This window comes from Punica granatum, chromosome 4 (assembly GCF_007655135.1).
Source record: "Punica granatum isolate Tunisia-2019 chromosome 4, ASM765513v2, whole genome shotgun sequence".
NCBI lineage: Eukaryota > Viridiplantae > Streptophyta > Magnoliopsida > Myrtales > Lythraceae > Punica > Punica granatum.
Window position 1 is genome coordinate 37,462,291 of NC_045130.1, and position 24,827 is coordinate 37,487,117.

A 24,827-nucleotide genomic window follows, 5' to 3' on the forward strand; every position below is an offset into this window, starting at 1 on the left:
TCCGAGCGTTTTAGCTGCATAGAGGTACACGTCTCTCTCTCTCGGTTTTTTTTACCTTATATATAGTTTCTGCTTTGTCGAATATCTTTCGGTGCGTTCCTCTCGGTATAGAAATCAGGTTGAGATTTGAGAATGACCACAGGACAGTCTATAATTGGTAATGTTCCATTCTTTAGAGTACCATTAAAAATGGATCATGCATGCATGAAAGGTTAACTCCCTCGTTTTTACGCATTCATCTTATGAATCAAAACACAATGGTATAGTTTTGAGAAATGGGATCTGGTGCGAAATCCTTTTGGTTCGATTCTCATGAGTTATGCATCATTGGGACTTTGTCAAATTATTTTTCCTTCCCTTTTTGCCTTCTGGCTCATGGGACTCCTTTGTGATTAATTTTGGACATATTATCTTCCGATCGAAAGCCCTTCCCTAAGTTCTTTATGTTAAATTCAACATCTATATTGATTATTTCAACAAAATTAAAAATATATAATAGTTCTCCCACGCGCATTTCGCGCAAGTGAAATTGCTCTCAGATGACAGTGCAAAATTAGTATTTATTCTATCAGCATATTGAACAGAAATTTAGAAGTTAAATTTAATAATTTTTTATTGTATTCTTAGAAACTGATCATTACATGAAGATTATGGGCATTTCAGAAATTATTTGTCAAACATTTGAGTTGAGTTTTAACTCAACTCTATTTTAACTTTGAATATATATAAATTAATTGGTTTGTAATGATTGTATTGTTGAATTATGAGAAAATGTGTGAAAAAGTAATGAATAGTTGAGAGAATTTAATATTAAAAATTGAATTGAATTGTTAAAAAAATGAAAAAAATGAAAAAAAGTAATGATTGTATTGTTGAATTGAAAATAAGTGGAGCGAAGTTAAAAATAAGTTGTAAAACCAAATAAAGGAATATAAGACAAAACGTTATAGTCTCCCTTTTTCATAATAGTATGTATAACATATATATGTTACATATAATATAAAAATATATATGTTCAATCCACGTACGCTGCACACGCAGTAGTCAATTAGTGGTTTCTTTTCCTGTGGAACAATAGTCAACCAGCATTGAAAATGAGTTCTTCGGGGCATGAAACACATAATCAAGGGAACAACAATATATGTAAGAATGCTTCGAATAAATCAGCTAATTAGGTCCCATAGAGGGCAGTGAATATGTATCAAAATATGATCATAAAATCCCAATTATCATGTTTATTGGCCATTAATTTCCTAGAATGTTACACGCCAGTGACATGGTGCCTTGACCCGAACATGGGTTGCCGCGGTCACCTTGATGCTAATGACCCTTATTTTGGACGGGACCAACAAATTAAGAGTTCTCAGGTCGCTCCAAGTCTTTACACTACGGCGAGCCATTTTGCCATTTTGCCATTTTACTCATATATCATCTGGTCGATCAAATGCACGTCGACAAAGATCCATCTAGACTGTAGAGTTGACAAGGAAGTTCTCTAATTTTAGGTTGCTTTTCAGAAGCAATAATTCATGTATGCACAATATCAGAAAACGTAATTTAAGCATGAATGTGTCTATCTCCTAACAGTACAATCATGTTGTCGATCGAGGTCCCTATCAATTGGTCCCCCAATAAAACACATGTATATATCTCACCTTAAATTGTTAATATAACGAATGGCTTGGTTGACCTGCCTACTTATGCTGCTCAATTATCTGAGAGTGCCTGATAATCTTTTGAATATATATAATACACACAGTTGTGATCCTAGATCGAAAGGTATCGCTTAGACCTTCACCTATGCTTTGGTCCGATTAATCCGATTTATCAATGTTTGTTAGCCTCAGCCATTAATTTTCTCGGGTTGATGTCGAAAAATTTCAATTTTGACTTGACAAGAAGGTGCTCTATTTTAGGTTTATATTTGAGAAGCAATAGTTTATGGACAAAATCAGAAAACATACATGTCCTTCTCCACTAATTAACAGTACAAGTAATTATGTTGTTGATAACCGAATAGCTTTGGTGACCTAGTTATCTAAGATCTAAGAGTCCCTGATATTATTTTCGAATACATAGCGCCTAATTTTTATGAGTCGACACTAGCTATATGCGTTTTGGTCTGACCAAAGGTTGATGCCTATGTAGGCGGGCAAGCAATAGCTAGAGAGATCCGATTGAAGGCAATAAGAGAGAGTCAAGAACATCTTTATAATGTCTATGGAGGGATTGATGGAGCGATTGAGCGCATCAATGGTGGCATGATGACGGTGAAGAAGTCGCCGCCGGTGCTGGTGACCCCGGAGTCAGAAACTCTCGACGGCTTCTGCTTCTTGTCAGCCTGGACCAGGCCATCCTATTCCCGATGCAGACCATCTATGCCTGTAGGACCAGCAGCAAGACCATGACCGACGTCCTTAAGCAGTCCCTGGCCAAGGTCCTCGTCCACTACTACCCACTGTCGGGTTCCATGACCGTCGACCCACAAGACCGATTCATCGTAGGGTTGACCGAGAAGGGTGTACCGTTCATGGAAGCCATCGCATGCTTGGCGACCTCCGGGTGCCCAACGAGGACACGACACGGAATCTAATCTATATCGACCCAACTGTGAAGAATTTTATGGAACTTCCGTTGCTTACTGCCCAGGTAATTTATTATTATATATATATATATATATATATCTTCCTATTGTCATGAAGTGGTTATTTATCAATCAATCTATCAATTATAATATATAAAAACTACTCTACCAAAAAAAAAAAACCAGGAAGCGATGTCCTAAAACCGTTACATATTCGAAAATGGAAAACCATTCATCTCTTCATTCAAAAAAAGAAAATTTACTTTTGCTAATTATATGAATTATACTTCTTTTTTTCTTTTATTGTTGGATTTATTGTGTTTTAGTTGAGTGTTCAAATTATTTGTATAATATAAAAATAAAAAAATCTTTAAAAATTACGAAGTTATTACTATTTGAAAAGTTCTAAAAATAATTTAACCATAATTCAAAGCAAAATCGTTTAAATAGATTCTGCCGAAGATATATTGTCCATATTTTTAGACTTATATTCAGTATCATCATCTCTCCATCCTCCCTAAGTGCACAAATATTGACAACTCTTTCTTATGTATTTATTTTAAATATGGTTTTTCTTTTTGCACTTTCTATAGAAACATTTTTTATTTGAATAAATATTACTAGCACGATTTTGTTATTTTTCTTTGGATAAAATAATTTTTTACTTTGTTTCGCCAAAATTATAGACTTTGAGAAGTTCTATTTCAGGGTTTGAATAATTGGTCAAATGAAAGAACAATTATTATTTTTTAACGTATAGCTGGCAATGATATATATGAAGTGATTGTTCCTTCAATAAGAAGTCAATCACCTATGCTGTGTATACCCTTTTCGTTCCGAGAAATGATAGTCAAACAATTAGCAAGTGCTGAAAGTGAAAAATTGATTATTAGATCATAGATTATTAACAAATTATATGATTATGACATGACAAAGTTATATATAATCCCAGTCAAATCAATTATAATATATGTAAGATGGGAGTTAAAAGAAGGATGTGCCAGCTAATATAAATTATTAAATCCTCAACTCCACATTAAATTGACATTCTAATTTCAACTCAATAAACTTTTTTATTATATTTTATTTGTCACATATTCGATGTAAATATTTGTTCATATTATTTATATTTAAGAATATATAATTAAATTTTATTGAAACATCAAAGTCTTTCATGTAATTGAAAGGAACTCCTCGAGATCCATGATGTTTTTCAAGTTTGAGTGCCATATTATCCTACAAATATAAGACACAAAAATTTAATTTTTTTCATCTTTTTATTTGTTTTAATATTTCTTACACCCTAACTCTTAAGCCATATTACCCTACAAGTTTTTTTTTCCCTAGATAAGAAAGGGTGCTCGAGTTTCACCCCATACAAAACCTTTCTTATCATCTCTTTACTTGTTATAATTTTCTTTTACACCTTAACTCTTAAACGACATATATCTCTCTTCTATGCACCTATACATTTTTTTTTCTAGATAAAAAAGAGTGCTCGAGTTTATCCAACTAGTCCCCACTGCTGAAGTGAATTCCTTGTAAGCTCATCTGATAAATCAGTTCGGCAAGACATCACGTATTGTTTCAATATATATATATATATATATATATATTTATTTATTTATTTTTTTTGTATTAGGTGACCAAGTTCAAATGTGGGGGATTCACTCTAGGGATAGCAATCAGCCACTCAATGGTGGACGGAGTGTCGGGGATGAACTTCATTAACTCATGGGCCGAGACAGCCCGAGGCCTAACCCCATCGATCATCCCTTTCCATGGCTGCACCCGGCTCAAAATTGGGGTACCGGCCATGCCCAAGTACCCGTACGACGACTTTGTTGAGATCACAGATTTATCGGACATGGAGTTGTTGTACCAGAAGGAGAAGAACATAAGCAAGATGCTCACCTTCGACGCCAACGAGCTCGCCGTCATCAAGAAGATGGCCATGGCCGATGAGAGACTACAAACCTGCAGCATGTTCTCGGCCCTCGCTACCCTGGTGTGGGAGGCTGAAGCAAGGCCCTCGACATGGAGCCCGCGCGGCTCACCAAGCTTCAGATTCTCGTCGATCTCTGGTACAATATTACTTTATCATCTATATGTCAAATGCTTTATTATATAGATTTGCTTTATTATTATTATTATTATTATTATTATGGTAATGTTATTATTTCTACTCAGAATCAATTTGAGTCGATCGACCCAACCGTACTCAGTGATTTCCCGGCTGCTAGCCTCGTTTCTTTGATTATCCCTGATTATCGTACTGGGTCAACTTTCTAATGGAGTTCAATCAACATTTCTTTATTTTTTCAACTGAACAACCAAATCATTTTATTATGGATAATTACCACGTACCAACATCATCTTCACTATCTACTGCCTGATCATATATCTATCTACATATATATTATATACACACTATGAACTCGAGCTACACATGATATTATATAATTTTTCGATTATCGAGTTTTATTGACTTACCTACGATTTTTTTATTTGTTAATAGCATTGTATTACTATAATGTTCGCCCAATTAATGCATACAAATAAAATTAGCCTTGTAATTTTTATTGAAAATATGTAAATTTATTTGCATAGAAAGGAAATTACCTTTAAATGAAGTGATTTTTTATATAAACATGTGTTCGGTGGTAAATATGTAAATAGCTCGTTAAGTGAGAAAAGCAATAGGCCGATTAGAGAGAAAAGTCAAATTTTGATATAAACATGTGTTCGACTTCTAGATTGGAGATAGACTGAAATCTCTATAAGAAGAATTGAAATTTAGGATATATATTATATATATCCAATACATCCAATACATATAGACATATCATTGTCAACTTTCTATCCGGAAGAAAATGTGATTGATGGTAAACCTTTTGATCATCATTTCTATGTTGTCTACAAGTTAAAAGAAACCTATGACACATCGTTTTCATCTTAGTGAATCAATTGGGATGTCGAATTATGTATTGCTATTGTTTGGTAAGCATCAATTATTTAATATTGATAATTATACAGAAGCAAACGAACATTATCCCAGCATCCGTATGTAGTCAATATTTAGATAATTGATTTTTTGCGAAATATAGTAGTGAGAAAAGCAATAGGCCAATATGAGAGAGAAAAGAGAATGAGAGAAAAGTGAAATTTTAAGATAAAAATGTGGGAATGTATAGTTAGAGGATATAGATTTCACCCTCTATTTCTCTCTCGTGAAATAGTTAAAAAATTTATAAAAATATTCATAAAGGATAATTTTGAAAAAAGAATGTTAGATAATAATTTTCCTTCTCCTTTTGAAATAATTATATATATTACACATCATCTTATGTCATATATAGGATCAAATAGCTAGCTAGGAAATAGCCAAATATTCAAAAACAAATAACATTTTATAATAACAACTCGCCTTTATCATGTAGGTCAAAATTCAAAGAACCACTCCCCAAGAATTACTTTTGCAACCTCGTGACGACCACCTGCTGCCTCACCACGGCTGGCGAGCTGGCAGAACTGCCGATCTCATACACAGTGAAGCACATCCGAAAGGCATGTGGGCTAGTGGACGGGGACTACGTATGGTCAAGGATGGACTACATCGACCTCTACAGGCCGTCGCTGACCTCAACGGGCATACCTGTGATTAGCTCATGGACCTGCCTGGCTTATGGGTGCAGCAACTTCGAGTGGGGTGACCCTACCCAATTTGGATGCAGGGACCTGTCGAGGGCATTTTGCTTGCTCCAGCCCGAGGGCGGGAAGGGCATCGCTGTAACGTTGGCCCTCCCAGAGTCCGGCATGAACACCTTCCAGAAGTTGATTAATGAAGTGTAACTGCATATGCTCGATTAATTGTTTGCTCTCTTTTATTTTTCAGTGAACATTGTTTGCTCTCATTTTCTCTTTGGCAATTTGTTCGTTGTAATTTGTTTAAGGAAATATTGCAAGTGTGTGCTATCTTTAGTATAATAAAGTCCAAAATCTCCTTCATTGCACTTTCAATTTTATGAAATATCCATAATAAACATATTTCAATTTATAAAAATCATTAAATTTTAAATAGAAAAATAAATAAAGTAATTTACGATAATTGATTAATGGGGATCAGTAAAACCTGTGCCTGTAAATTAATCTAGTGTGTGTGTATATATATATATATATTGTTAAGACCTAAAGAGATAGTGCTCAGAATCGAACGATTAAGGAAAAATAATTGAGTTTATATGGGACTGAGTTCCACCATTTAACAATTCGAGTTATTTGGTCGGAGCTCAAGTCTGTGTCAACAACCACAAATTTGCCAAATCAAGAAAGCAGAAAAAAGAAGCCGGCCTTTTGGTCGGTTGTTAAGAATTAAGGCTGATGTTCAAGGGCAATGCACACGTAGGCAGGTGATAAAGGACCACATATTGCAATATCGATGCGGGTGTTGTGACCTAAAATGATAGTGCTCCGCACCACGCTTCAACTTCCAGGTTGGAGGTAGGCTGAAATCTCTATAAGAAGAATTGAAATTTAATATATATATATATATATATATATATATGTTATATGTCCAATATATCATATACATATGGACAAATCATTGTCAACTTCCTGTCCGGAAGAAAATGTGATTGATGGGAAACCTTTTGGTCATCATTTCTATGTTGTCTACAAGTTAAAAGAAACCTACGACACTTCCTTTTCATCTTAATGATCTCAATTGTGATGTGGAATTATGTATTACTATCGTTTGATAAGCATAAACTAATAATTTAATATTGATAATTTTACAGAAGCAAACGAACATTATCCCAGCATCCGGATGCAATCAATATTTAATAATTATTTTTTTGCTAAATATAGTAGTGGTTAGTTTCACTATGTATATTAATACATGTTTGAAGCTCTATTCTTAAATTTCAATTTCAATTTAAACAATGATAAAAGAATTGAAATCTCTTTTATTTATTTTGTAGTAAACATTTTGTAATCCCTTCTTGCGCAGCTTTCTATAGTGTAATGTCCCTTATCCATTTCAGGTCAGCATCTGGGATGGATGGTCTCAAATCCAATGATGTCAAAAGCATGTCGATTAGCTTTCCCTTTCTCCCTTGAAACTACATTTCTAACTTTTATTTTCTTTTTCAAATCAACCTATTCAAAGAATTAAAAATAAAAAACAAAAGTTTCGGCGCACGTTTGTGTAAAGAGTTTAGTGAAGAAAAGAACCATATATATATATATATATATATATATTTATAATTTAACTCGGCATTCAAAAATATGCTCCCTGAATCATCTTCCTAAAATCTTTGTGTAGGTTTTTTTCACAGAAGCAAATAACTTCGGTTACAGCACGTCGGGATCGAGTGATATGACTACAATTCTTCTGCTGCAATTAAGATAAAACGCAATTGAATGGCAAAAGGAATCACATTCAAAATTGTTTACATGTACTAATATTGCACATTTGCCAATCATTTTTCGGCTGTGCAAACATTAATTCTTTATTGCAGAAGAAGACTGAGGATCTGAAAGGTTGCGATCCACGCTCACCGCATTTATTTATTTATTTATTTGTTTTTCCTTTTCATTTCCCATCAATTCTTCCAGGCCTCAACTCTTCGGGATCTCTCCCTCGGTCCATTCCCAGGCCCGGCCCATGAAATTGTTGTACCGAACTTAAGCTTTGCCAATATATCGCGTAACTAGATAGTGGGCTTTTACCCAACAAATGTTTTGGATCTTTAATTCCAAATCAAAATCTGAGCCCCAATTACTAAAAGCCCTTTTTCCAATGCGGAAACAACGATGTCGGTTCTCGGTTGCCCGTCTCCTCCGACCGACAAGGGTCGCCATCGCTCTATGCAATTTCATGTCGTGTCAGGTCGTGTTCATGTTGAGAACTCCTGCCCCGGGGTTTTAATTGCTCCACCAACTCCTCATACTGATTGGAGGATATATGTTATCATCAGAATGAATCCGGTAGAAAGAAGAATTGATCTTAATCTTCCGTGTTAGGAAGTTCAAATCGTCTCGTGACATGTATGCGCTTGCTGACGGACCTACTCGGCCGGTCGGTGATAGCCACCTGTCAGTCTCCCAAACTCGGTGGCGTTCTCCCCCAGCTTACGTGTGAAAGCATAAATTAGTTTTAGTAATATCAGATATTCGATATATATTTGCTGGATTGCGAAGGAAACGCACCAATCCGACCCCTCATCACTAACAATAATGACTTTTGGTCCCATCACTTCTTTGATTTAATTAGTTGTTGCCACGTCATTTGTATTACAATAATCGCATGTACTTCCTATATGCTTAGAAATTACTAGTCCTCAACTTCTCATGTGTTTATGTAACTGTTCGGTATCGTGTAAATATGTACGGATGAAACTTGTGTGCGATCAATATTCGTTATTGTGTAAATATGTTCCGTGAATTCCCGGCGACGCACGGAGGGAACAATCACGCCAAAAGCACTCCGGTGGTTCTAAGAGATTTCGAATCCAAAATCGGATGGATACTTGAGCTCTTTCTTAACCACTAGGTCAAACTCCTTGGAGTAGTGTGTGATCAGTATTCATAGTCGAACGAGTCATACAACTGGCGAGAAAACAAGTTTTGTCTAATTCGCCTATTCTATGCTGAATATCAGAAGGTTTTGCCGGTGATTTGGTCCTCTTCATGTTATTGAGGTACACCACCGTGAAAGTGACTCCAAATACTATTCCTCCCTCTTGTCCGTTCCTTTTTTTCTTTTATTTCGAGTTATGATGGAGATTTATGAGCTTAATAAGGAAAATAGAAAAAAAAAAATTTAAGGAATATATCAAGTTTTTGTTGGCAGATTGAATTTCTAATCCGGATTCACTAAATTCTAATTAAATAAAAGTTTGTCTTACATCCATTTCTATCTTCTGTCTGCTTCATTTCTCGATTACTCTCATGCATGAGGGTCGTGGACAAGACGATGAATGCATCAATTCTTCCCACGTGATTAAGTCATCGAACATAATATTGTTCCTCCCACTGGAGTGTCGGTGGCAGACACATCCATCCTTTAGAATTGCTTAATATTGAAATCACTCGGAAAACAATGATTTTATTTATTTATTGCTGAAAGGAAAACAATGAATTGAATAAATAGAAATTAGGTGAAAAAGGAGAAATAATTTGGCAAAGAAGACGTTCATTACGAGAGAGGAAAATCTTGGCCATCATTGAGTGACGTTGCTGTGAGTAAAAGCCAAGTCCATATATACTTCTCACATTATGATCTTTGATGTCTTAACGTAAATTCAGACCAACTCATCGTGAGCTCAAAGTGTCTAATCAACGCTCCGACGATGCTGCGCTCAACGCTCTGGTGATGTTTCAGTTGCCTTGAAACACAAGGAAAGGCGAGTCAAGGGGTTAGAAGGTTTGGATCGGCCTTCCCATGCCTAAGTTAGAGAGAGTCTGGTCGACCAGTCCCACTTTGAGTTTTCTACTCGATTTTATGCAAGTTGGGAGTTCCAATTTGTTCTAACAAGTGGAATGATTAAGTAATTAGATGGTATTTAGAGTGGTCATTTCTTGGTGATTTTGAGTAGTAGTGTCCACACATCAAGCTTCCATGAAGATCTCTTTTTGTTCTTAGATTAATGATACTTTGTACGCCGAGCGTGCATCCTTGAGCATGACTACAAAGATATTCATTCGATATGGGAAAGCTTGTGTCATATTCTGGCCTGACAAATAAGAGATTTCAAATTCGATTATCATAGTGAGATTATTCGTATCAATTTATTAACTATTAAAATTTGTATTTCATTATATTAAACTATCTTAATATTAAAAATAATATTAATAAATATATACATTTATTCAACTTTGAACGCATCCAATGAGAATCAACGCCTATTCAACTTTTAACCCATTCCAAATATCACTAGGCATTGGGTTTTGAATAATGTCGTAAAGTTTGAGACGTAAGCATGCAACATACAGACTGAGGAAATACGAGATAAACGAAAAAGGTTCGGGAGCTGAATAAGTGGAAGGCTAGCTTGGGTCGATCAATCTGCTCGATCAAACTGGCTATCTATTAAATCAAATCTGTTTTTGTTGGCGAGAACACGGTGATTACCAAAGGTGAAAGCTTTTTTCGATTATAAAAGTGACTCATGGACACCCAAGTTCGAGCCCGATTGACCCATAATAAAACTCTAATAATCATAAAAATTTTCTAATTTACGAAGACTCAAATTTCAAAGACTTTATCTAAAAGTTACATGTACCGAGCCGCATGAAACAATTCACGCTGGTCTCTTTATCAAGTATTTATTTATGTGGGTCTTATTTGGCAAATGAATAATTTTTTTAACTCTATTACACTTTAACTCCACTAATGTTCAATTTTACAACACAATTATTATTTTTTCATTTCTTTAATTTTTTTATCTTAATTGTCATTTAATTCAATCTTAATATTAAATCCTCTCAACTATCTATTACTTTTTTTTCACTTTTTCTTATAATTCAACAATAAAATAATTATAATTTTAAATAAATATAATTATTTATTGTAAGAATGGAGTAGTAAACAAAGCCTAACTTCTCTCAAATAATTTGACAGCAGCCATGCAAAAAAGGCTCCCCACTTGTCAGGACAAGTGACATCAACCCCGCCTTTACCAACTCCTCCCACCAACCTGTTCCCCGCTCACCCTCAGATTCCACCATCCAACGGCTGTTATCCGTCTCGAGATGAAAGCCAGCCGTTCGATCCAAAAGATTCCCCTCTAAGCTCCAAGAAGATTGGACCCCGCCACTCTACCAGGTACCCCGGTGGCAATGGCAGACCTTTAGTCGGGCCTATAAGAAGGAGGGGGAGCTCCGGGCCTTTGAGGTCGTGCCCCGGTCGTCGTCCCAAGTTGGGTTGTCGTCTTCTTCCTCAGACACACTGATCAGAGGACCAACACCGAGACCGAGACCAACCTGAGGTGATCTACGAAACGTTTCTCCGTTGCGCTCTTGGTTTCTCGCAGTGTTGGGTTGTTTGTTTCATGTCAGTGGTTTCTTCTGGGGTTCATCTTCTGCTCTTTCTTGGTTTTAGGATCTTATATGACACTTGAAAGATCTGAGCTTTGAGTGTCACAGCAGCTTTAGTCCTGTGTTTAATGTTTTTTGCCCTTCCATTGTCCATTTCGAAGCATGTGCAGCGGAACGGGATGGTGAGGGCTATCCCATAACTTTGTCGGAAACGGCATTGGTAGATCCATTCGACAAGCTGATGTCTCGATCCATTTGTGAGAATAATGGTCGAGATAGCCTGCATATGACCACGGACTGTTATGTCCTGCTTTTGTTGATTTAAGTTCATTACTAGTATTCCATTTCTAGATTACCTCGTTGTTGCATGTGATGCTGATGCACTTCTCAGTGCTCTTGGGAATATTGTGCCGACACTTTTATCGCCGGGATTTTTGTTTCGGGAGAAGTTAGACTTTTGGAGGAAGCATAGAGATATTTATGCTGAGCCTAAATTCGATTCTGTTCTTTTCTATCTGGCTTGCTTTATTCGTTCCAAAGGCATATGGGCGCGTGCTCACTTATTCTACTGTTCTAATTCCTAATAAATGTTGGTGGATTCTTCTTTTCTCGGCACTGGTAATTGTGCGGCAGCATATATAGTAATCTCTGGGCGGACATTCGTATCTGCAGATTGAACACAATGGAGACCTTCCTATTCACTTCCGAGTCCGTGAACGAGGGCCACCCCGACAAGCTCTGCGACCAAATCTCAGATGCGGTCCTCGATGCCTGCCTCGCTCAGGACCCTGACAGCAAGGTTGCGTGCGAGACCTGTACTAAGACCAACATGGTCATGGTGTTTGGGGAGATCACCACCAAGGCCAACGCAGACTATGAGAAGATTGTTCGCGACACGTGCCGTGAGATCGGGTTTGTGTCTGATGATGTGGGCCTCGATGCCGACAAGTGCAAGGTCCTCGTCAACATCGAGCAGCAGAGCCCTGACATTGCACAGGGTGTCCATGGCCACCTCACCAAGCGGCCGGAGGAGATAGGTGCTGGCGATCAGGGCCACATGTTTGGGTAATTGTTTGATAAGAATTATGTTCAGTAATCAGTATGTTCCATTCGATAGCTTAAACTATTGAAACAGTCGGTAAATGATGCTGGAAACTTTTGCAGGTATGCAACTGATGAGACCCCTGAGTTGATGCCTCTGAGCCACGTGCTGGCGACTAAGCTCGGGGCCCGCCTCACTGAGGTCAGGAAGAGCGGGACGTGCCCTTGGCTCAGACCCGATGGGAAGACCCAGGTCACCGTGGAGTATTATAATGATAATGGGGCCATGGTCCCTGTCCGGGTGCACACTGTACTCATCTCAACCCAACACGATGAGACTGTCACGAACGATGAGATTGCTGCTGATCTCAAGGAACACGTGATCAAGCCCGTCATCCCCGAGAAGTACTTGGATGAGAAGACCATCTTCCACCTCAACCCGTCAGGCCGGTTCGTTATTGGGGGACCCCATGGCGATGCAGGTCTCACTGGCCGTAAGATCATTATTGACACTTATGGTGGATGGGGAGCCCACGGAGGCGGGGCATTCTCCGGTAAGGACCCAACTAAAGTCGACCGAAGTGGGGCCTACATAGTCAGGCAGGCCGCCAAGAGTATTGTCGCGAGTGGGCTTGCCCGGAGGTGCATCGTGCAGGTCTCCTATGCCATTGGAGTGCCCGAGCCTCTGTCTGTATTCGTGGACACTTACGGGACCGGGAAGATTCCTGACAAGGAAATCCTCAAGATTGTCATGGAGAACTTCGACTTCAGGCCGGGAATGATCGCTATAAACCTTGATCTCAAGAGAGGCGGGAACAGCAGGTTCCTCAAAACTGCTGCTTACGGGCATTTCGGAAGGGACGACCCGGACTTCACCTGGGAGGTCGTGAAGCCGCTCAAGTCAGACAAGCCTCAAGCTTAACAGACGAAAGAGCCCCGAGTAATCAGTCCCGTGCTCTCTGCTGTTCGATTGGATGCTTGCTTTACTAAAGTAGCGGACGGATAATCTACTCGCTTTGCTTGCAGCTGAAGCCAGTCCTATCCGAATGATCGTCTCATACATACGCAATACGTCGTGCCCTGTGCTGTTTTATGTTTCGTTCTTTTACCTTTTCCATATCAAATGTTTGATGTTGTCCTGCTCCCAATATAAGGGCATTCTGGTATGTGATGGGAATTTTCCATAAATCAATGATATCAAATTCGATCGCTTATATTATGAAGATATTCTAATAGCCGAAGATTTGATGAATCGGGTTTCTTTCTGTAATAACCAATTGAAGCCATCCGCTGCCGGTGCGGAGTACCTGCAACTCCCAGTTGCTGCCAAAAAGCACGGTGCGAATTGTCGGTCCCCTGAGATTATCTCACATAGCTTGAGTATTTGTAACTGGGATGGCCAAAGACAAACCACACTTTCGACGATCCAAACTCTCCTGCCACAAAGATGAGATGACTTCATGTATGTGCCGTTGGCTGGTGGTTTTGTTATTAATGAGACTCGGAATTCTACCCGATCAAATGGAATTCTATACGAACGTAAGAAGCCGGCTATCACCAAAGGTATCATTCTATCTCGTGAAATGGCATAAATATACGAGACAAATGCCCAGCTCAACTCGAGAGAGTATAAAGAAGAAGAGCGCAACCCGGCGAACAGTTAAATAGGGATTAAGTCCCTAATATAAGAGAGTCCGTCAATCATACAAAACACCAGACACTACAAATCTCTTCCATTTTACAGTATTTGTAAGTAGGGTGGTTGCTGCAACTTCTGCATTTAAATACAAACACCTATTATGATCACCAATCTCTTTATTTATACTATCCATTAAAACAGTGGATGGATGCTAGTTACGGTTTCACAGCCGGTTTCTTTTAACTGGCTCCGTACTCCAGCAATTCCCACCTGAAGGGCCGGAACACGTAAAGCACCTCCGGGGAACTCTTGAACAGGAGAGCCACGCACACGCAGACTGCAGCAATCGCCACCATCGATAGCATCGCAGGCCTGTACAGGAGCGACCTGCCCCCGATCCCGTAGGCAAGCTTCTGGCCGCACATCCTGCAGCTGTTCCTGTGCCCTGGCTTCCAGCTCGACTCAATCTTCCCTATCTCGAAGCTGCTCGTGGTGGTGGTGTCTTTACTATGGCTCTGCTGGGCATTGCTTGAGTCGGGGATGTCGAGAACCACATGGGAAGCCTGTGGTGGCAGCGCCCTTCTGTTGAGTTTCCGCTGGACGAGGTGGATGTATGAGTAGTGGCCACGGAGACGCGCATAGTCCTCGGGGGTGGACCCGGTACTATCGCGAGCATTCTTCCACGCCTCGACCCCGACCTGAAGGAGAGATGCCCATTAGAACAGAGTGTAAATTGGTGATACAGCTAATGTTAATCAATGGGCTCAAAACTTCCTAAATACATAGACAAGAAATTAAGTACACTACCAAACGTTCAGAATCTGCTTTTAGGGAAAGAAAATAAATAAAAAGTGAGACTCACCATTCCAGGATCATCGGTCAAAGCATCAAGTACATCTTCTGAACCATCTTTACCAGCTGCAATATGGAGAGGGGTCAGACCAGCGGGGCCCACAGCATCAGGTCTGAAGAGGAAAATCTGGCATTTCCCATCACTTAGCAGCCTCAGCTCAGATGCAACATTGTCCGAAACCCACTGAGGAATGTATCTCAGGAGGAGCTCCACTAGAGGCTTACAGTTTCTCCTTACAGCTCTGTGGACAAGACCCATCTCTAGCACAGCAAGATACAATTTAGGGTGCTCTCCTGCTCCAACAATTCCATCGAATAGAATGTCTAATAGTTTCTTTACTACAGCGCACCAATCGTGGTCCATCGAGAACTCCACGAGCCACCTGAACCTTCTGAAAGAAAAGAGTTCTGTATTTGGATCCAACTGGCCGAGTCTAGATCTCAATCCACTTCTGTGAAGGATCCAACCCATTTCATTTATGAACTCCAGGACCTGATCTTTGGCCTGAATTTCTGTGGTTCCCTCAATATCTGAATCGGTTCCGATCAACTCTAGTGCACCTTCTAGTGTACGGATCTCTGAACAAACATCAGCTTCTGCGACTATGAAAGGAAAGAAGCTTCCAGGGAGACCACGATCTTCAATCTGGAAAAAAGTTTCAGTAGATGAACATCAACTCAAATGTAATGAGGATGCTATTCAATAAAGCCTAAATAAAATTTGATTGCAAATGACACAAAATTCTTAAATAAACATATAAACAGCAGTACCTCAATAAACCCTCTTCCAGTTACTGCCGGGATAGAGCAGGAAAATTTGACAGACCGGAGCTCATCATGTTCTGAAATATTGTCTTCATCTAACAAGTCTTGAGTTGCTTCTTGAAGCAGATACTTTCCTTCCAATGCACAGAGAAGTCTGAATACAAGAAAATTGGTGACAAATTTTCTATAATGTCTTGACAGGTACATAAAGACAGTGAAAGAGGTACCTTGATGAAGGATTGCATAGGTTAAATCCCTTGACGAGAAACTGGGTTTTCTCAGAAGCAGATACAGCAATGGGCCTGACACTAACAATATTACTGTGGTTGATGCTTCTGGATGGCAATAATGTGTCTAGAACAAGCTGACCTGCATCACGAATTTTAATATCAGAATGTATCTTCTGCTTTGGGAAGGATCCCCAAATATTCATTATTGAATGTAAGCAATTGGACATCAAAGAGTAGAATGACAAATCACCATTGTAAATGAAAGCCATTTGGTGCTGCACTCTTATGTACATCCACCCAGTCTTCCAGAAACTGTCCTCTGAGACATCGATAAGCCTACTCAGACTAGAACCCAGATCATCAGACAACTGCATGCAAGAGCAAAAGAGAAACATCAGTTTGAGGGTCCCAGAAGAGGGAAGAGAAGCAATGAAACAGATATTTGAGCAGATCTAGAATTACGGAATCGCTTTCAAGGCTCTAGTAACAAAGAGCTCACCTCTTCCCAGGCATCCTCACACTGACGAAGATATATTGTGAGAATAACGCATCCAGGTCTAATGTAGCTCTCAATGTCCGTAGGACTGTGAGATAACCAGTCAAAGATCTGCATGCAAATAGTTATGGACATATTCCTTTAAATATAGGGTACAGTAAGATCAATTTCAAGGCTTGTGTCATACCTGTGCCCGTACAAGAAGAGGAAAGTCATTTGGTTCTTTTCCAAATAATTTGAAGACAATCCTGTCAGTACGGCTCTGCAAGACAAGAAGGAACATGAAGTTACCAGATGAAGAAAAAGTAAGTTAAAAAAGCCTTCAGATAGACACCATAAGCCTATTATCATGTGGCCATTGGCTAGTGTAAGGACATGGTATTACTGACAGCAAAGCCTAGGTAAGGCATCCACATATAGAGGAAGACATCCTAATTAAAGATGCACCAGTCGTTAACTGTTTCTTCAGCTACAGAAACTTTCACAACAGAGAGAAATTCTTTTCTGAGAAAACAAATTGCAATAAAGAGGGCTAAGTGGACAAAATATCGCGGGGAAAAAAGACTAATATGAAAAATATAAATGAGTGAACTTTCACCTAGTAAACCCAAAGTGATAACCGCATATGAATGAAAACAATCTTTCCCCGAAAATTGAGAAATCCAAAACCCTCAATCCAGAAGTACCTGAGTGTCTCCACTTGAACTAGAAGGTGACAGTGCAGATGCTGAATCTGAAGTTCCACTTGTCTGAGGTGGGCTTGACTGATGAGATTCCTGTTGCATCCATGAAGGGCAGTCAAGAGAATCGGTCCTTGGATTTGCAGGGACAGGTGATCTCTCCAAGTCCTCTAAGCCATCATCTGAGTCAACATACACATCATTGAGATCAAATTTGTTCAGCTTGCTCTGCCTTCCTGTTGGATTTCGGCCTTCCGTGTAGCTTTGAACACCATTCAAATCGCAAGGTGTGGGCTGTGCTTGTGGCAGCTTTGGAGATCTTGAGGGTCCTTCAAGGCCCTTCGAGACCACAGCAGGAATTGCTTCTGATTTACAGAGAGAGGCTCCACCACTGGCAATATTTTGCGACTCCTGCAAAAGGCCAGAGATATTCTTACCCCCAATTTGGTTGCTGGCAAGGCTTCTCAAAAGATGAGTTAAAAGATCCTGATCTGCTGATTGTTTCGATGGATTTGCTGCAATTCAAGCAAAATTGTCGACGTAAAAATATGCCACCTGTTTTCTCCATATTGTATTAATAACAGTAAAAGGATAACTACAGTTAGATACTGCAACTGGCATTGAAGAGTTTACTTATACAGTATATAAATCAATTCTAGTAACTATGTATTCGGACCCACTCATTGAACGAAGCAACTAGGATCGGAATACATCTTTCATGAGAGAACATACGTGAACGTCAGTATACAAGCGGCATACTGACAGTCCAGTATAATTACAAACCATCACATGCTTGGGCAAAAGAAGAGAACATCATGCGGCAGACATAGATCCAAATGAATACTTACTGTGCATGTTGGAGAGTATCTTCAGTAGACTTATTAACAGATAACCACTAGCCTGGTCATCATTGAGTGGATTTGCAGTAGCAGCTGCATCAGGATTAGTTTTCCTTCTTCTTTTGTTATGTCCAGCTAGACGTCTGCGGCAACTTCTCTTTCCTTCGTCAAATTCTTGAAGGGCATGGAACCTATTTGCAGTTACAGAGCAAAATGATCCAATTGATCAGCCAGACTTTTTGGCATGAATCGAACATAGATATCAAGGGATATTGTACTATTTTCCACAAACCATACATTATTAGCCAGAAAAAATTATGAGGCACCGGGTTACTACTGAATGATCCATTGAGAGTTACACAGAACTGAAGCAAGGCAGCTAAAAGATCCGAAGGAACATCACTTACCGACTACACTGCTGACAAAACCGCTGCATGATGTTTCCCACAAGGGCTCTGCTGGCTTTTGAATGCATCTCGCACACCTTATGCCGTCTATGGTAGTCCTTCGCATTGCTCAGATCAGCCCCGCAGTCTTCTACCTGACAAACTGCACGACTTGCTGAACCCCCGACTACTTTAGCCTTCTTTCCACTATTCCCTTCCCAAATTCCAGCCTCTCTTTCGGCAATTGGATAACCTTGCTCACCAAGCTTCAGAGTAAGGCCGTTGGCTTTGTCATCCAAATTATCATGCTCAACCACAATAACCCTCCTGCGCTTCTCCAGCTCCCTCTTTCCATTCTCAAACCCGAGATTAGCTTCGTCCGAACACGAGGACGAGCTGTTGGAGGAGTTCCCGGCGGTTGGAATCCCATTTCCTAGCGGGAAAAATTGCTGGCCGAGATAATCCGACGGGACTGGATTCAAAGGTCGAGCAATGAACAGATCTCCATCCCACTTCCAGTCATTCAAGTTCCACTCCAAACTCCTCTTCCCAACCGAGGCCATGCCGTAATAGTGATGAGCCTCCGCCTCAATCCTAGCCTCCATTACTCTTCGCACCAAGATTCTCAAAAGAATCTAACTTTGGGACAATTAACCCCCCCCCCCACAAGATCAAGCAGAACGGTCTAATTAGCCCCGGAGAATCAAACCCGGGACTGAAATCGCATCAAATGTACGGAAACCCCCAAAATTGAACAGCGCGAGCTTCAACTAATCAGCTTCGCTCCGCCCCCAGAAGTCAAGGAACAGCACGCAGACACGTCCATGTCTCCAATTAAGAGCTAACCACATAACAAATCAGACCCAAAATCAGCTGACACCAGCTCCTTCGAGTCCTAATCCAAGATCAGGAATTCCAAAGCCCAACCACTGTGCCGCCGTTCAACATAGTCAGCTCTGACTAAGAGCCAGCAACCACCGAACGGGTCAGACAGAAGGGCAAGAGAGAACCTGGTAGTAGAGATGCTGAGGCGGCGGGGGAGATCGGCGGCTGCCAGCGCCGGAGGAGGGAATCCTTGGAGCTGGGGGCACTGGTGATGGTGCTGATGATGGTGCTGATGCTGATGGGCACGTGAATATTGTTGGGTGTGATGTGAGAGAGAGAAAAGAGAGAGAGAGAGAAAAGAGAGAGAATGGTGAAGGGTATATGGTGATGCGGGTGAGGGTGAGGAATTGGCTATGGAGGAGCAACACAAAATTCAATTCAATCATTACGGTAAAGCTTGCCCCTTTTTAGAGAGAGAAAGAGAAGGCAAGTTTGAGAGAGAGGGAAAGAAAGAGAGGGGATCAAGTGGGGAGGGGGTGGTGGGGGAGAGTGGGAGAGTGGGACCCGCTCAACACACCGCGTGTCCCGCACCCTCACAATAAGCAAAGATGCCCCTCCCTCCCCTTTCTGTTATCGTACAGTGGGTTGGCTGTCTCTCGTGGATTAAGAACTATCCCCTGCTTCGCGGCCCACTTTGGCTAAGGTGCTCACCAACAAGTTGTCGTTCACATCCGCCTGCCGATGAAATCCTCCCGTAGTTGGTACAGTCGTGCATACACTTACAATCGACAGAGATGCGTTACTTTACTTTAGGGGTAAAAATGCATCGCACATACACCTAGTCGACACCAACTTTGCGGAGGAGCCAATTATTGCGACATACAATGAGCGGTGCTACATATAATAAAATGAATGGATGTCAAAAGTTTCTCTTGGGAGAATCGAATTTAAGATTTTTAGTGCCATATAATCGAATCTAAGATCTTTTAGTATGAGGTGAGGTGAGTACATCACTCGTCACTAAAACCATGTTTTTTTACTTAGTAAAAGTTTTTAAAATCACATGATAAAATCGAAAAATTTGAGTTTTTTTTTTTTGCGCATTGTTTACCATAATATATCCAATCTAATCACCTACCCAATGGGCATACACCAATTAAGCAGTATAATTTTTCTATTCGTTGCACTTGCCTAAGATACAACATTAGCATCGTCGAAGGTCTTTGTAAAATTTATTTATTTCATCATAAAATCGCGATTATTATCCTATCCATAGCGATAAATGATCATCATCGCTGTGACAGAAGTGGTGCACACCCTCGTTTGATAATCCAGAGATTTCGTTATTAATTCTCGATCGTTATAAAATTACTTATGTACTTTTATTAGTTAGATTTCTTATTTCCTTATACTATTTCAATGGGTCTTTCTTGCCTCGTAACCGAGTGAAGGAAAAAAAAAAAAAAAGGATGAGCTTTCTACTGTAGACATATCCACGCTGGAATAACATCACAAGCCGAAAGTGGTTGAGACAATGGCCTTCAGAAGGTCCAATTCACTTTCCACGTTCCCTAATTATTTTATTCCAAAATTCCACCCCCAAAATTATTTTATTTCATGAATAGTAGTTTTACTATTTCTTCTCCACATAAAAATTGGGGAAATTGACCAAAACAGAAAGCGACACAATTGGGCCGGTGCATGTATTTTTTATTTCCTTAATTTCTTCTCTCTTGTCCTTTAGCATATTGCTCGCGTAAATCAATAAATCATGGCAAGTCCAATAAGAATTTTCTAATGATTGGATCATTGATATATTTTTATTGTTCCATTGACGAACTTATTATGAACCGATTTTGGTTATTTAATATCCTATGTCTAAATAAACAGTGTTTTTAATAATAATAATTTCCCTTATTATCTCTTAATATTTTTTATTTTTGATATACATTTTTATCTTATATATCTTATACTATTATTTAGCAAAACTGATTTTTGTAACTACCACTTTATTTATAAGATATTGTTCTAAGTTAATTATGATATATTTTAAAATAAAAAGAGTAATTGAATGCTAAATTATTATTCACTCAATACTATTCTCCATCTCTTTCCTCCACATATCATCTTCACCTTATTTCGCTCTCTCCTGTCAACCTCGTAATCACACGTCCTATCGCATTACTTTTGTTTATTTTAAAATTTTATTTCTAATTTCTTATCTTTTTTTTACTCTTAATTTTTTCTTCCTCTTTCAAATTAATCCATTCATGAGACTATTTTAAAAAATATATATAACCATGTTATGGATGGTTAAATTTATAGTATTTATTCGATATATATTATATACTACGTACAATACCTAATTTAAAATATATAAATAAATGAATAAACCGAACGTTCGGTATGAAATGTTCTGTTGCATGCGAGGAAATGTATAGATATTGAAAATAATACAAAAAAAAAGTATTGAACCTTAAGAGAGTCTGACCCAATAATTGAATTCGGTTATATATTATGAATATAATTTTAATTTGATTTCACGCCCACATGATTTCTCCTCCGGCCCATATCTTGAAGAAGACAAGGGAGACAACATTTTAGTTGCTCTAACACAACAATAATTATTTATTTCGTCATGCCACATCGAATCTAATTTGGTCTATATGTGTTTACTCACGGATGTGGAAGTTTAATAAAAAGAAAATCTCAATTCTTGGACCATGCCGAATACTTTACTCCCGTCGAATGGGTAAATCAAGGTGTCACAAAACCTTTTGCAGATCTCACTACATGGAAGTACATAAGTTCTTTATTCAATGATATAGTTCAACATAAATTGATAAAACACGCTTAAAATAAGAGAAACTTAAATGCATTATTATTAATTCAGTAAAAAAATTTCAATAAACGTTTTCATTTACGAGATATATATTACCGAACCTCCCGGGATGGGCCAATCATTAATACCAAGTTGGCACTACCGACAGGCTATTTAAGATGCTCAACAAATCGAATCCACCTGTGGAGTAAATATCGTGCACTTTCTGGTTTGCCCCAAAAGTGAATTCTCAATTCATCACATTATAATAATAACAAAAGAACGAATAGAATAGAATAGAATAAGGTAATTAATTGAGATTATATTCATCCTTATCTTATAATATTATTATTTAAATAATTACGAATTCAATTTTGATAATTAGCTTGCTATTTATAAAATATGATTAAAAAGTCAAAAGTACCATTTTTTTAATTTACATATGACACAATTTAAAATAAAATAAATAAATTGAATGGCAAAATTGTCTACTTAACACTATTTTCTTCTCTCTATTTCCTTCCACGTGTCAGCCTCTTTCTATCTTCTCTCTCGACTTCATAATCTCACTATCAATTATTTCTGTTTTATTTTTTCAAATTCCGTCTCCAATTCTTATTTTCTCATTCCTCTTACATTTAAATTTTTTTCCCCTTCCAAATTAATCCATTCATGAGTGCATTGAAAAAAATGATTATAGTTGAAGCGTGGTACAATCGAGTTAGACCTTTTTTTATGAATAAAAAAGAGATATCAAGTAACAAATTAGACCGTGTCACGCACGGGTAAGTAAGTTTTTTATTTTTTATTTTTTATGGTAAGTTTCTAAATTCAAATATATATTAAGTACCAAATTACGAGCTAATTAGTGTTTTGACCACTTTTGCCTCCCCAAGCATATGTATTTACGACTTGACCATTTTTAATTATTTGACAATTAACATATATTTGAATATCTATTTCAGGAAAAAAAAAATTAATGGAGGTCTTGTCAGAGATCTAGTTTTGAGCAAACATGATAATGCTTGTGTTGTTCGTATAAGATAAGCTTTTTCATTGATTGATAAGAGACGCATGTACTATAATCCTTCAATTTGAGGTTCACATTCATCGAAGAATCACCTCATATACATGATAGCATATGCTTCCTCCATACACACACATATATATACTTTGTTGAAAAAAATTAAAACAATCATACAAAATATGTTTGTAGAATATTTATAAGGCATATTTTTTCGATTACAAACGAGACCATTGAATCTAATACAAGAAAATAAAAGGTTAAATAAACGAATATAAATAGTTATATTGGCAAGAATTGAATATAAAATTTCTTAATTATTAGGCGATAATATAAGTTATTTGTACTCTATTCCCCTTTCTTGGTGTATTATTATTTTTATCTATAAAAAAATAGGCATAGACATAATGAATCAGAAAATTACATGGATTCATAGGGTATCTCTCTCCCAATTCTAATTAAAGGGAAAGAACAATAATATATATTTGCTGGTGCAAGTATTTGAATCCATAAGGCTTTAGTTTTCGCCAATATCATATCAAAACGGCCCTCAATTCACAAAATGTTTCAAGTCATTTCACGATGACGGTCACTTTTTTCTCTTTTGTAATGATCCATGTCGACTTAATGTAGAAGAAATTTTAACGTGGCCATTACAAAAGAAATGACAAAAACTTATTTGATTTTTAAACATAATATATATTACACTGCCATACATCTTTGCATAAACTTGATTTTGTTTTAATATATAAGTGAGATCCATTAATCTAAAATGAGATGGAGCAAAAAGTACGAAGAGCATGTAATACCTTCGGATCGTATATGGAATTGTATTATTTATGCAAAGTGCGACTGCGCTGAACTCTATCGTGGAAATCTTCATTTATCTAGCATGTGGGCAACATTTTTAAGGAAAGAAAAAATAAAAAGGGAAAATAGCGAGTAGGATTGCAAAATTAATGCTGGTCGGGTACACATGCAGTGAACCGTCGCCAAATAATTTAAGCCCGTAAGCCCACAAAAAAGAAATTCCGAAAAAAAAAAGCGGAAATTTAATTTTTGGAACTGTCAATGGATCGGACTTTGACCGGCCTAACAAAAAACCAGGACCCCGGTCAACTCAACCTCATGGTCATGGTGGGTCTATCTAGCCCCATACATTACGTTGAGCCAGAGATGAGACGACCCCCATACATACATATATATATATATATATGGTCACCAAGACTGGCCTGATCCGACCCGACCCGACCGCGGAAACAGAAGATCCGATGACCTGTCTTACGTTGTTTTGCAATATGTAATTATTTTCTCAGTCTATTGATTAAAACTGTTTCCCGATTCAACGTCGACTTAATATGATACAAACTATTTTTCGTGGATTTTGAACTCCTGTATCTCAAGTATTATAATCATGAAAGGTTTATGTATTAATTTGGCGAGTATATTATAAGAAACTAATATGGTCTCTAAAGGGCCTAAAAATTTATTTATAAAAGGTTGCCGTTTTGAATTGATTATCATGAGGATCTTATAATTATTGATGAAATGAGTGGAAAAATGAATCAACATACAAATCCAACAGGAGACCAGACATAATAATTTA

The 24,827-nt window shown here is 38.3% G+C and overlaps 3 protein-coding genes across 3 annotated transcripts; 2 read left to right on the top strand and 1 right to left on the bottom strand.

Moving 5' to 3' along the window:
- The first annotated feature begins 4,400 nt into the window (after positions 1–4,400).
- Positions 4,401–6,436, top strand: LOC116204398 (omega-hydroxypalmitate O-feruloyl transferase-like). The gene is made up of 2 exons (XM_031536474.1): positions 4,401–4,612; positions 6,025–6,436. The coding sequence occupies exons 1-2, from the start codon at positions 4,401–4,403 to the stop codon at positions 6,434–6,436; spliced, it is 624 nt and encodes a 207-aa protein (XP_031392334.1).
- A 4,980-nt stretch (positions 6,437–11,416) lies between these two features.
- LOC116205071 (S-adenosylmethionine synthase 2) lies at positions 11,417–13,887 on the top strand. The gene is made up of 3 exons (XM_031537530.1): positions 11,417–11,574; positions 12,296–12,688; positions 12,788–13,887. Exons 2-3 carry the CDS (start codon positions 12,306–12,308, stop codon positions 13,584–13,586), a joined length of 1,182 nt encoding a protein of 393 aa, XP_031393390.1. The 5' UTR covers positions 11,417–11,574; positions 12,296–12,305; the 3' UTR covers positions 13,587–13,887.
- Positions 13,888–14,294: 407 nt separating this feature from the next.
- LOC116205065 (squamosa promoter-binding-like protein 1) lies at positions 14,295–19,849 on the bottom strand. Its single transcript, XM_031537518.1, has 10 exons — positions 18,573–19,849; positions 18,175–18,356; positions 17,333–17,841; positions 16,834–16,908; positions 16,650–16,757; positions 16,401–16,518; positions 16,148–16,289; positions 15,927–16,074; positions 15,166–15,801; positions 14,295–15,001 (listed from the first exon to the last, which is right to left on the bottom strand). The coding sequence occupies exons 1-10, from the start codon at positions 19,154–19,156 to the stop codon at positions 14,543–14,545; spliced, it is 2,961 nt and encodes a 986-aa protein (XP_031393378.1). The 5' UTR covers positions 19,157–19,849; the 3' UTR covers positions 14,295–14,542.
- Between the last annotated feature and the right edge of the window lie 4,978 nt (positions 19,850–24,827).

What these genes read in the sequence shown, in the direction of transcription:
- LOC116204398 (XM_031536474.1), top strand. Translation starts at nt 4,401, where the DNA reads ATGCCCAAGTACCCGTACGACGACTTTGTTGAGATCACAGATTTATCG. An exon ending in GTGTGGGAGGCTGAAGCAAG is followed by an intron (nt 4,613 to 6,024) that starts GCCCTCGACATG and finishes TTTATCATGTAG; the next exon opens with GTCAAAATTCAAAGAACCAC.
- LOC116205071 (XM_031537530.1), top strand. Translation starts at nt 12,306, where the DNA reads ATGGAGACCTTCCTATTCACTTCCGAGTCCGTGAACGAGGGCCACCCC. An exon ending in GATCAGGGCCACATGTTTGG is followed by an intron (nt 12,689 to 12,787) that starts GTAATTGTTTGA and finishes AAACTTTTGCAG; the next exon opens with GTATGCAACTGATGAGACCC.
- LOC116205065 (XM_031537518.1), bottom strand. Translation starts at nt 19,156, where the DNA reads ATGGAGGCTAGGATTGAGGCGGAGGCTCATCACTATTACGGCATGGCC. An exon ending in AATGGCTTTCATTTACAATG is followed by an intron (nt 16,290 to 16,400) that starts GTGATTTGTCAT and finishes TTCGTGATGCAG; the next exon opens with GTCAGCTTGTTCTAGACACA. An exon ending in TGACCGATGATCCTGGAATG is followed by an intron (nt 15,002 to 15,165) that starts GTGAGTCTCACT and finishes TCTCTCCTTCAG; the next exon opens with GTCGGGGTCGAGGCGTGGAA.